This window comes from Linepithema humile, chromosome 6 (genome assembly GCF_040581485.1).
Source record: "Linepithema humile isolate Giens D197 chromosome 6, Lhum_UNIL_v1.0, whole genome shotgun sequence".
NCBI lineage: Eukaryota > Metazoa > Arthropoda > Insecta > Hymenoptera > Formicidae > Linepithema > Linepithema humile.
In genome coordinates, this window is record NC_090133.1 from 10,671,495 (window position 1) to 10,683,707 (window position 12,213).

At 32.4% G+C, this 12,213-nt stretch overlaps 1 protein-coding gene across 1 annotated transcript; it reads left to right on the plus strand.

The window, feature by feature from the left end:
* The first annotated feature begins 2,593 nt into the window (after nt 1–2,593).
* LOC105669029 (low molecular weight phosphotyrosine protein phosphatase-like) lies at nt 2,594–7,294 on the plus strand. The gene is made up of 4 exons (XM_012361769.2): nt 2,594–2,890; nt 3,017–3,207; nt 6,392–6,553; nt 6,628–7,294. Exons 1-4 carry the CDS (start codon nt 2,818–2,820, stop codon nt 6,709–6,711), a joined length of 510 nt encoding a protein of 169 aa, XP_012217192.2. The 5' UTR covers nt 2,594–2,817; the 3' UTR covers nt 6,712–7,294.
* Nucleotides 7,295–12,213: the final 4,919 nt, after the last annotated feature.

The window sequence follows — 12,213 nt, forward strand, 5'->3', positions numbered from 1 at the left end:
TGCGCAAAGAGGGACGAGGGGCAAGAGGGGCTAATGCTGTGCGGGGCGAGCGGCAAGAGGGGCAAATGCTGAGCGGGGCGAGCGGCAAGAGGGGCAATGATGATCTCATCGTCAAACAGTAGTTGTCTCTCTCGCACGCTTTAGTGTTTTCTCTCTCGCTCCTTTAATATAGAAATGCTTTGAGTTTTTATCGAAAAAATACTCTTATCTTGTAAAATATTGATAACACTGGAAATTGCGTAATAAAAATTGAAAAGTAAATTAGAAAGGCGCTATAAATTACATATATTGCAAATTATAGCGCTAGATATTTAACGTTTATAATGTTAAATATCGCTGCAACAGATGCATTTGTAATACAAATTGCTTTGTACTCGTATTTAGACTGTAATATTAATGAAAATAAAATATAATTTGGAGATATACACAAAAAACATCATTTGTAAAGTAGTAAAATAAAAGAAAAAATAGTACATATTTAAAAATTATTTTTAAAATAATATTTATTGTTTATATGCATTATTTACAAAAAAAATACTATAAAGAAATTTATTTTTTATATTTGATTGTGAAAACCTCAAAAATTGTCAAAAAATTGTAACTGAAATTCATAAATGTAAGTACAATTCTAGAATAATATAAAAAGCATCATACACAAATTTATTATGATACAAACTTAAATAACGAAATTGTAATATATGTTTCAACATTGCAAATGTGAATATTTATATGATAAAATTTACAAAGTGTTAACAATTTTCAAATATTTGCTAATAAAATATTGAAATGTTTCTGTTGAAATCTTAAAATAATTCTTTAAAACAAATATGATGGGATATATATTAGGGATCATTAAATATGCGGCAACATTGTGATTATAAAACTTTATAAGTATCTATAATAAAAATTAAGTATAATAAATATAATAAGTATATAAGTATAATAATAAAATTTTTATAAGTATCTATAATAATAAAAATACATATATGTTGTATTAATCTGTTAATATAAAGAAATTTATTTGCGTTAAATTAATTAATAATTTTTTTATATTAACAGATTAATATAACATATATGTATTTTTATTATTATAGATACTTATAAAAATTTTATTATTATACTTATATACTTATTATATTTATTATACTTAATTTTTATTATAGATACTTATAAAATTTTATAATCACAATGTTGCCGCATATTTAACGATCCCTAATATATACCCCATCATATTTGTTTTAAAGAATTATTTTAAGATTTCAACAGAAACATTTCAATAATATTTTATTAGCAAATATTTGAAAATTGTTAACACTTTGTAAATTTTATCATATAAATATTCACATTTGCAATGTTGAAACATATATTACAATTTCGTTATTTAAGTTTGTATCATAATAAATTTGTGTATGATGCTTTTTATATTATAGAATTGTACTTACATTTATGAATTTCAGTTACAATTTCTTGACAATTTTTGAAGTTTTCACAATTAAATATAAAAAATAAATTTCTTTATAGTATTTCTTTTGTAAATAATGCATATAAACAGTAAATATTATTTTGAAAATAATTTTTAAATATGTACTATTTTTTCTTTTATTTTACTACTTTACAAATAATGTTTTTTGTGTATATCCCCAAATTATATTTTATTTTCATTGATATTACAGTCTAAATACGAGTACAAAGCAATTTGTATTACAAATGCATCTGTTGCAGCGATATTTAACATTATAAACGTTAAATATCTAGCGCTATAATTTGCAATATATGTAATTTATAGCGCCTTTCTAATTTACTTTTCAATTTTTATTACGCAATTTCCAGTGCTATCAATATTTTACAAAATAAAAGTATTTTTTCGATAAAAACTCAAAGCATTTCTATATTAAAGGAGCGAGAGAGAAAACACTAAAGCGTGCGATAGAGACAGCTACTGTTTGACGATGAGATCATTATGCTCTCCCCTTCCTTCGTCGCCCCTCGCCAACAAGCTGTTTCTAGCTCCCCCCTTACTTCGTCGCCCCTCGCCAACAAGTTGTTCTAGCTCCTCCCCTTACTTCATCGTCCCTCGCCCACAACCGGTTTGCCTGAGGTAACCTTCTCTCTATAAATCTTGGACTCTACCCTGCTGCAGGATGCTCGATCCATAGACATTTATAATATACCTAGACTGTTGACTTGTCTGAAATACATGGCCGCAGAAAGTATGTACAAAACATAACGTATGCATACGAAGCAAGCGGTACGCATAAGGCACTAGATATGTAGGTATTCTCATCCGCCATTTTGGTTCCTACTAGATGGAGAATTATAGCGTATATAGTATAGTATAGCGTACATGTGTAACACGTCAATTATTAAAAATGATTCAGGACTTTTTTCGACTCATTTTTCGGCAAGGAATAACGCTATGTACTTAGTGGGCAGTCTTTAAGTGTCACCCTGTATACGCTATAATTCTCCATCTAATAGGAACCAAAATGGCGGATGAGAATACCTACATATCTAGTGCCTTAGTACGCATACACATAAAATATGTGTATAATGATATGTGACTTACCGCTTACGTCACGCTATGTAATACATAGATTTTGCTGCCATCTTTTAGGCTCGGTAAATAAGGGAGTCAACAGTCTAGTGTATACTATAAATGTCTATGGCTCGATCTTGCAGTACTGCCTTAAAGTGATTCAAGACACGGAGTGATTATACTCCAGAAAAAGAAGAGTACTTGTGTCGGCATTGTGTGACTTTGTGTATTTCTGTATCGCCTGTATTTCTTGTCAGAAAGCTTCCAATAGCTGCCAAAGCATGAGTACTGACAGTGAATATCAGAACGCAGCCATTATGTCGCAAAAAAAAAGAGTACTTATGATTTGTTTAGGTAAAGTCTTTACCGTAAAGATATATCATAAAAAAATAAGTTTTTTTATAGAAAATTATTTCTTTATTATAATAGAAAAATTTTAGTAAAATATTTGTTGATTAGTTTATATATTTCATGTTACAGGCAATATTTGTCGTTCTCCAATAGCAGAAGCTGTATTCGAAAATGAAATAAGCAAAAGAGGTTTGAAAAATCAATGGGAAGTAGAAAGCGCTGCTATTATGGGATATCATATAAATAAAATTCCAGACCATAGGGCTTTAACTACATTAAAAGAAAATGGAATTATTAATTATTCTCACAGAGCACGCCAAGTAAGACTTTTTAACCTGGAAATTAAATATTACGAACATTATTAGATCTATAACTAAGTTTCCTGAGTTTTTTAGCCAAATTTCTCTTTACTCATTGACAAATAATAATATATTTAATCTTAATCAAAATGTTTACCCTATTTGTTTTCTACATAACCTTTTACCAACTTTTCTACATAACCTTTTAAATAGATATAGTGATAGGAGGATCTCAAGCCCAAATAGATTGTATTTCTTGATATACATTTTTTATTAAACCAATGTTTGAACAAACGTTTCGGCTGATCATTCAACCATCTTCAGTGTTCCTTTTTATATAAATAATTATACATCTTAGTGATTTTATATATACAATTGAGGTCAAGATAATAAATTTGCTTAATAAAATAAATAAATAATTAAATCTTTTGTGTCGCATACCTGTACTTAAAACTATGTAGATTCAATTCACCATTATTAAGGTCTTTACTGGTGAAGTCACTTATGTGATTGTGAGAAATTGCAGTTGCGGTGTTAATCACAAGTCACCATGCTCTCAACTGTGAGTTGATGTTAAATTTTAAAAGTGAAGACCCGAAGACATGTAATTCTGTAGGAAATAAGAGAGAGGGAATCAACGGAGAAGGGGCAACCACAATCCCAGCCAGCAAGGCAAAAAATATTATTTTTCTTAACTCTATAAAGTAGGCAATAAGTTGAGAATAGGAATATACAAATCAGAGAACAAATCAGTGTCACTTTGTTTGTTTAGACCGTGTGACTGTCTTTTTATGTTTATCATTTCAGAAGTTAATCTTCTCACATATGATTTTTCATTATCTACGATGCTAACTCCTTCCCAATTCATTTGGTGATTAAATTCTAACCGATGTTGAGAAATAACCGAAGAAGAAGTGCTTTTTTAATGTCGTTTTTATGCTCTTTAATCCTAGTTTCCAACCTTCTCTTTGTTTGATCTATGTAAGTTGCCTCACAATCCACACAAGAAATCTTATATACTACACCACTATGTAAAAATTATATATAAAATCACTAAGATGTATAATTATTTTTATAAAAAGGAACACTGAAGATGGTTGAATGATCAGCCGAAACGTTTGTTCAAACATTGGTTTAATAAAAAATATATATCAAGAAATACAATCTTGGGCTTGAGATCCTCCTACCACTATATCTATTTGAAAATTACAAGCCTAAACTTCAAGTTTATTATTTTCACGCGAGGACAAATATGCGTACACAATATTTTAGATTTATTAGGTTACACTTTGGTGAAAATTGTTGTTACAAAATGAAAGAGTTTATTAAAATGTTACGTTCAGAAATCAAATTGAGGTCAAGAATCAGATTTATTAAGTGTTGTATTAGAGAATGTGTTGTTCCACCGCATCTTGAATCAGCACATCTTGATATTCATTTTTACCAAAAAAGTAATGTAGACAGATTTAACCGAATAAAATTCAGATTCATGAGATTAATTTTGAATTTGGAATTGCGAGATGCATATAAGCATTTACATGAGATCAGATTTAGGTTGTATAAAATTGCGAATATAATATCTCATAGCCTTCCTTTTTAAATAAAAAGTAAATTTTAAAAAAAACAAGAGAATCTCAAAATTAGGTGTCTAACGGATTCTTTTAAAAGAATAGATAACAAATTTACTAAGACATTGAAAAAACATAATAAGAATTTGAACATTAAACGGATTAATTTCTATTGTAAATATAATAATTCACAAGAATTGAGGTCGAATCTGATAACGGGTGTCAATAATGGCAGTGTTGAAAGGGCGTATTCTGTTGGTCGTCCTCCGATATGTGACAATAAAGTTGAATCCGTTACTTTGTCTCCGGATGCTTTTACATTGGAGAATTCATTTGAGTACCATTCGCAAAGAATGGTTCATCGATCTTACTAGCTTTGACATTCCAAAAGAAGTTCAATTGTTGTTACAGTTGGGTGACCGATTTTGTACTCCCTTAAAAATGAAAGACAAAGATAAAGTCTTGTTAGATTATATGAAGTATATAGAAATAAATATAAGTAAAATTGATGAAGATTCTAGAACAAACATCAGGAATAGGACTACTCCAATACTGAAAAATTTTTATAACAACAATATTAAATGCAACTCACAAAAGAGATCAATTCTTAAATGGATGGATTGTACGAATGATTTCATTAAAAAACATCCTGAGATCATTTTTACTAATGCGGATAAAGGCAATGTAACGGTAGCGATGAATAGATCGGATTATATTGACAAAATGAATGTTCTTTTATCAGATGAGAGCACATATGAAATTGTGAGAAAGGATCCGACTAATAAAATTGTGAGTGATTTACGCTCGCATTTAAATAGATGAAAGAATAAGGAAATTATCAACAAAGAAATGTATGGTCGTTTATTGTCTAGTGAAGGTATCCTACCACGTGCTTACGGGCTCTTAAAATCCTAAAAGTCTAACATTGTCATGCAGGAGTATCACCTTCCATCATCTTATTGCACATGCTGAGCGTTTTTTAACAAATATCTCTTTTAAACGATTTAATTGTTGGCTATAGCTGTAACAGTCTCATTTTCCCTCGACGAGAGAATCTCATAATATAGCATATCATATTTATTCTACCATAAAATTACTTTTAAACTAAAATCATGTTTATTCCACCATAAAGTCACTTTTAGTTTAAAAGTTAAATGTTTAACTTTTAAACTAAAAGTGACTTTATGGTGGAATAAACATGATTTTAGTTTAAAAGTAACTTTATGGTGGAATAAACATCATATGCTTTTATATTTTAGTTTAAAGGTGACTTTATGTCAACAGCTATCACTATGTAATGGTTTGTTAACGTAGAATATACATTAATAACTGTTAATAAAAAATTATTGTTTCAAAAAAGAAGAAATTTTAAATGAGCACTATTTAGCAGTGATCCAAAAATCTTAGTTATAGACCTAATATAATTTTGATTTATATTATTGTTACGAATATAACTAGTATTTTGGTTTTGATTGTTCTCTTTATATATTTAACAATTTTATGATAATCTTGTTCATATAAAAAAGAAAGAGTATAAATGTAATAATTAAAATAGCTAATATTTGTTTAAAATTATTGGATTTATTATGTTATTATAAATTATTTAATGTTTGTGTAAATTTTTTACATACATGAAGATTACACAGAATGATTTTGACAAATTTGATTGGATATTTGGTATGGATAATGAGAACATTCAAGATTTGAATAGTATAAAGCCAAAAAAATGTAAGACAAGAGTGGAACTTTTGGGAAGTTACGATTCAAGTGGAGAAGTCATAATACAAGATCCATATTATGTATGTTATTCTTAGTATTTGTATAAAATCGGAAAACAAAATAAAAATATTAAATTGTTTTTATGATCTTATAGGATAATAATAGTGCAGGATTTCAAAAAGCTTATGAGCAATGTCTGAGAAGTATAACAGTATTTTTGGATAAACATTCGGATTAATGGAAGGACTTACATAAATATGTATTAATTTTATAATATTTTTTAGAGAAATGTATTTCAATATAAATTAATAAAGTTTTATGATAATTTCAATGTTTTGTGAAAATTAAGTGTTTTCAACAAATAAGAGAATTAATTTCCGTAATACAAATGAATTAATTATCATTATGTGTTTTCTTTGACAGTAATTATATATGAAATACATATGATAAACATTGTAATTATGTAAATCAGCGCTTGGAATTAGTTGCACATTTCGGGCCGATTCCCGAGACGACGCCTCCTGTTCCCCCACATATTACTATTTTTTAAGAGGTGCCTCAACAACCCAGCCTATTTCTTATATAAAATGCTCGTGAGCCAGAGCTATCGGCGGCTCGGCCGCCAGCGGCCGGGCAGTAATGAGGGAACAGAAGGCGTTGTCTCGGGAATCGGCCCGAAATGTGCAACTAGCGCTGATGTAAATTATGAATAAGAAATTGTTATAATGTAACTTATATTTAAAAATCAGTACATTTTGTATAATGAGATACCATGAATATTGTACATACATATACAATACAATCATAATATTTTACAGTAATGATTGTTTCTTTTTTCCTTGAAATATTTTTTTTGTTTTTATATTACTATATTATGATATATTACTTATTATGATCGTTGTTATGATTCGTTGATAGAAAAGTGACACATCTCAAAATAAGCAACTTTTCAGTAGAGCATTTTTAAAATTCTAAATTGGAACAACGTTTTTATTAAATAATAAACATGCATAACTTTATTTTCTTTCTACGTTATACTTTCATTTATAATGTTGTAACGGTGCGTATTTTTACGCCTCACGGGCGGTGCGTAATGATGCGGAATTTCGACGGTATGCGGATTTTTCGATGCGGAATTACGACGGTGCGTAGTTAGCGAAGCGGATTCTTACGACGCGGAATAACTCGTCGGTTTGTCAGAATTCGTTCGTGTGGTTTATCGGGAGACTCCAAATTAAATATATTTTAAAGAAAAAATAAATATTTATTCAATAGAGCATTATAATTATAAAAGAAAATAGTAACAACGAGTACATGTGTATTTCTAGAACGGTATAATCGGATACAACTATCGGAAATAAATAAATAATTCCTTATCGGTTAGACGAGTTAATGTTGCGACGGTACATGTGTATAATTCTAATTGCGAACAAGCTTTATTATAAACAAACTAAATTATTTGATCGGTCGGTTTTTACGGTACGGAGCAAAGTAATAAAAAATAAGCGATACCGCGTATATCCGAGCCTTGCTGAGTCGACGGTTGCCGGTACGCTGTGTCCTAAGACAGTGAGAGACTTCTCTCGTGCAAGGGGTATCGGAAGTCGAACGCCGGGACACCCGACCGAGGCAGAGAACGCCCTGCCCCTAGAACGACGGAGAGTCGGAAGTCGAACGCCGAGACACCCGGCCGAGGCAGAGAACGCCCTGCCCCTAGAACGACGGAGAGTCGGAAGTCGAACGCCGAGACACCCGGCCGAGGCAGAGAACGCCCTGCCCCTAGAACGACGGAGAGTCGGAAGTCGAACGCCGAGACACCCGGCCGAGGCAGAGAACGCCCTGCCCCTAGAACGACGGAGAGTCGGAAGTCGAACGCCGAGACACCCGGCCGAGGCAGAGAACGCCCTGCCCCTAGAACGACGGAGAGTCGGAAGTCGAACGCCGAGACACCCGGCCGAGGCAGAGAACGCCCTGCCCCTAGAACGACGGGGTTATAGGAAGTCGAACGCCGGGAACACCCGACCGAAGCAGAGAACGCCCTGCCCCTAGAACGACTATCGGGATGGGAGCGAGTACGACCGGAGCTTCAGAGTGCGCCCTGAGGCTTGTCCGAGTCGTACTCGGGGAATGGGTCTCGATCTGTTCCGCGAGCCGGCTTTTATACCGGTCGCGCTACCCCCACTTGGGGTGCTACCCTACCCGGCAGCTACCCCTTCTCGAGCTTTTACCCTCGAGTTGGGGGATCGGAATGCGGCCCTAAATGGGGGTGCTCACGTGGAGCCCGCGTGACGCTTTAGTAACAGCGCGTGCTGTTACAATGTATTTTTTTAAATTATGTCATGTTTCCAAAATTCAAACATTGCAATCCTAGTATAATATAAATTTCATGCTTTGTCAAAATTGTGATACTTTTCCATATAAGCAAACATTTATTTACTCATGTCAGTTATAAAAATGGTAAAAAATGTATAAAATTATGAAAGATTATTAAAAAATACAAAAATACAAAAAGTAAAGACTTAAATTATAAAAACACTGATAAAACACTGAATAAACTTGGTTGTTAATGGATTCAAATTTTATAACATAAAAGTATTACATAAAAGTATTACAACTTCTTATAAAACTCAATATATCGAATAGGAACGTGTCGTTTTTCCAATAATTCTAAAAACCTTTTCTTCTTATTAGCAATTTTTAGTTTCTGTTTGTACAATGGTTGTAGGGTACAAAATCTGTTGTGCCCTTGGTGATAGGGCACGGGTTCGGGATCTGCCGATCCGAAGAGTTAGGCCGGGAATCCGGGAATAATCCTTTGACGTTTCTTTTTCAATAAAAAACAGTCTCCCATATATTTATTGGTTTCTTGTTCTATTACAAATTCCCTTACTTCTAGGTAGTCTAGGTTCCGTCAGGAATCCTTGTCTTAGTGTGGTATCACGGAGCCCCAAGTTATTCTTATTCGCTTTTAGCGAATTGTTATAATTCGCGTTCTTCTAGATTTGTGGTCCCAACGGACATACGTCCGTTTCTTGTGATTGATAGTTTTAGACCCGCCGTCGTGATCTCGCGACGGCGATTTTATATACGTGAAACTGCACTTGATTGCAGTATTAACGATCTAACTTGCTGACGAAATTCGATCGTTCGTCAGCATTGTCGCGTAAAAAGTGAATTAGGTTTTAATTTTCGCTGCGCGATTTATCCGGTGTCTCGCATGAGCCGGAAACTGAATATTAGATATCTTAATCTGATATGCAATAGATATCTTCTTATATTTTATTAATATATATATATTTTATTATTAATAATTGGTTGTGGTTCTTTGGACTCACAACATCCCCCCCCCCCCCCCGTTGAGAAAAGAAAACGAGGAGATACGAGTTTTCGTAACCTTGAGGCTCCATTTATTTATTCTAAAATGGACTTCGTTCTTTCCATAGTTTTATTCCTAATAAAATGGCAAGTATTATGGCAATTACAACAGCTATGCTACTTGTTGTCATAGGATAGACAAATGCTTGTTCTGCGAATAGATTTTTTAGATTGTCGTTAACATCTTTATTTATTTCCTCAAGTTTATTACTGAGGTTCATTAATTCTTTCGGATCTTGTATAATTTTTTTAAATTTTAGTCCTTGCAATGGACTTTTCTTATTTTGTGTATTCTGATCTTTGCTAAATGTTAAATTAAAATTTGGTAAATAAGTTTGTATATTCGCGATTTGCTCAACGTTTTTTGTTTTTATTGTCATATCTGTTGCAATTACCTTACAGTTTTCTTTTAACGTTATTTTTCCTGTTCGCTTAATTACTACAACAGTTTCTTTATTATTTTTACAATGTATATATATTTGTTGTTCCTTAAGTGTAGAGTACAACCATGTATTTGGTGTTCTTAATGCTATCCATAAAATTTGATTACTCTTAATATAACGCTTATCGCAATTATCCGTATTTTTTGTTATGTGTGAGTACGTTTGTATTTCGCAAAGAGAATTTGTGTTCACAATATAAATAGGACTATAGGGTTCGCATAAATATGTATTGTGTACATTGATACATTTATTTAAGTTTTCTTTTGTTATAGTCATGTATGTCGGTCCGTCTGTACTTATCGCGATTATATGTTGATTTACTTCAGTGAAAACGAAAATATTGTCATGGTCATGTATAGGTAAAAGAATTATTTTTATTATTTTGTATTTAGGAAATGTTATCAAAGGGAATTGTAGTATAGTATAAATATTTGTATTGTCATAGTATGTGCTTGTGGTAATTAATTTTTTGATGGTATTCCATTCTTCTATTTTGAGTCCAAAGGGAAATTGTGTTCCTTGAGGCAAATGAGGCGTCGCTTCTTTTAATTCAGAAATTATTTTTTCTATTGGTGTTACTTTTGGATTTAATATTCCGTTTTGTATTTGTGTCAGAAAATCAATAATATCTTGAATATCTCGCTGTAGATCAGAAAGAGATTTAGAATTGCATTTATTATTAGAAAGTGTTCTAATATATCTTCTCGTTTAATTTCATCTGAGATTCGATTGTAAATATTTTTTGTAGCGTTTTTTAATAATTCGTTATTATGTTCTAGTGTATCTTCTAGCTTATTTATGTGTGTAAGCGTTGTGTTTAATATTTTTATTTGCGTTTTTGCGGCGTGTTGTGTTATTTGTTCGTTATTTTTTATCAAATGTAATTGTTCATTAATATTTTTCTCGTCATCTGCGTCCATGGTTCCAAATAGAGTTTTAGCGATACTACCTATCCCGTTTATTAATCCGCGTCGTTTGTCGGAAGGTTTTTTATAAATGGTATTTATTTGTTTTATCGATTCCGTCAATTGATTAATGTTCTTTTCGATTATTAACTTCATGTTTCGGCATGGTTGTTCTGTGGATTTATTATATTAATTTCATTACAAATTTCATCCGTATCTTGTATTTTTTCCTTAATACGTTTAAATTTTATATTTATTCCCGTAATATCTAATTTTATTACTAGTTTCCATTTTGTTTCGATGAGATTTAGTTCTCCTATTTGTTCATAATATAGCCCTGGTTCTTGTGAGAAGTATTCTATCTTGACTGGGGATATCGTTTCAGTTCTCACCTTGATTAGTTTATCCTCTAGTATAGCATACCTGGAAGTTTTATGCTACGTGTTATATTATATCAATAGTGTAGGGTGTTACGATAATTTTTTGTATGTGCGTGTTCTGCATTTTGTCCTTTGAAAGGGTCTTGTGATTTGCGCGAATGCTACTGTGCGTCAGTTGTCGTTCAGCGTTTGTTCAGTTTTAATGGAGTTCGAGAACATAGTGATAATGTTGCGGACCGGTGATCGAGTTGTTATTAGAAGACCCTTTTCAACAGCCGAATTACTGGAGGAAATTGTTCCTGTAATCGTTAGTGGTTTAGAGGAGCGTAAGTCTCTTCGCCGGGCAAGGGCGATTCTTTGCCGCGATTTGATAGCAGGATTATACCGTGCTATAGTTCGGCAGTTTCGGCGTTCTAGCCGTCGTCGTCGTCGTGTGAGCAATGTGGAGTGGCGACGTGTGATGTTGGCTATTCTTGAAGTCACCTGTATCCTGAGCAGGGCGCATTGGCTCCAGGAGGAGGCCAGTGAGAATGAGGATTATCCCGATTCTCCATGATACGGTAAGTGTGATTTTGTTTTCGATAAAATGCTTAATGCGGTTTGCATGCACCAGCATTGTTTTTCGTCCCTTTTTTAT

What these genes read in the sequence shown, in the direction of transcription:
- LOC105669029 (XM_012361769.2), top strand. Translation starts at nt 2,818, where the DNA reads ATGAGTACTGACAGTGAATATCAGAACGCAGCCATTATGTCGCAAAAA. An exon ending in AGTACTTATGATTTGTTTAG is followed by an intron (nt 2,891 to 3,016) that starts GTAAAGTCTTTA and finishes TTCATGTTACAG; the next exon opens with GCAATATTTGTCGTTCTCCA. An exon ending in ATTCTCACAGAGCACGCCAA is followed by an intron (nt 3,208 to 6,391) that starts GTAAGACTTTTT and finishes ACATACATGAAG; the next exon opens with ATTACACAGAATGATTTTGA.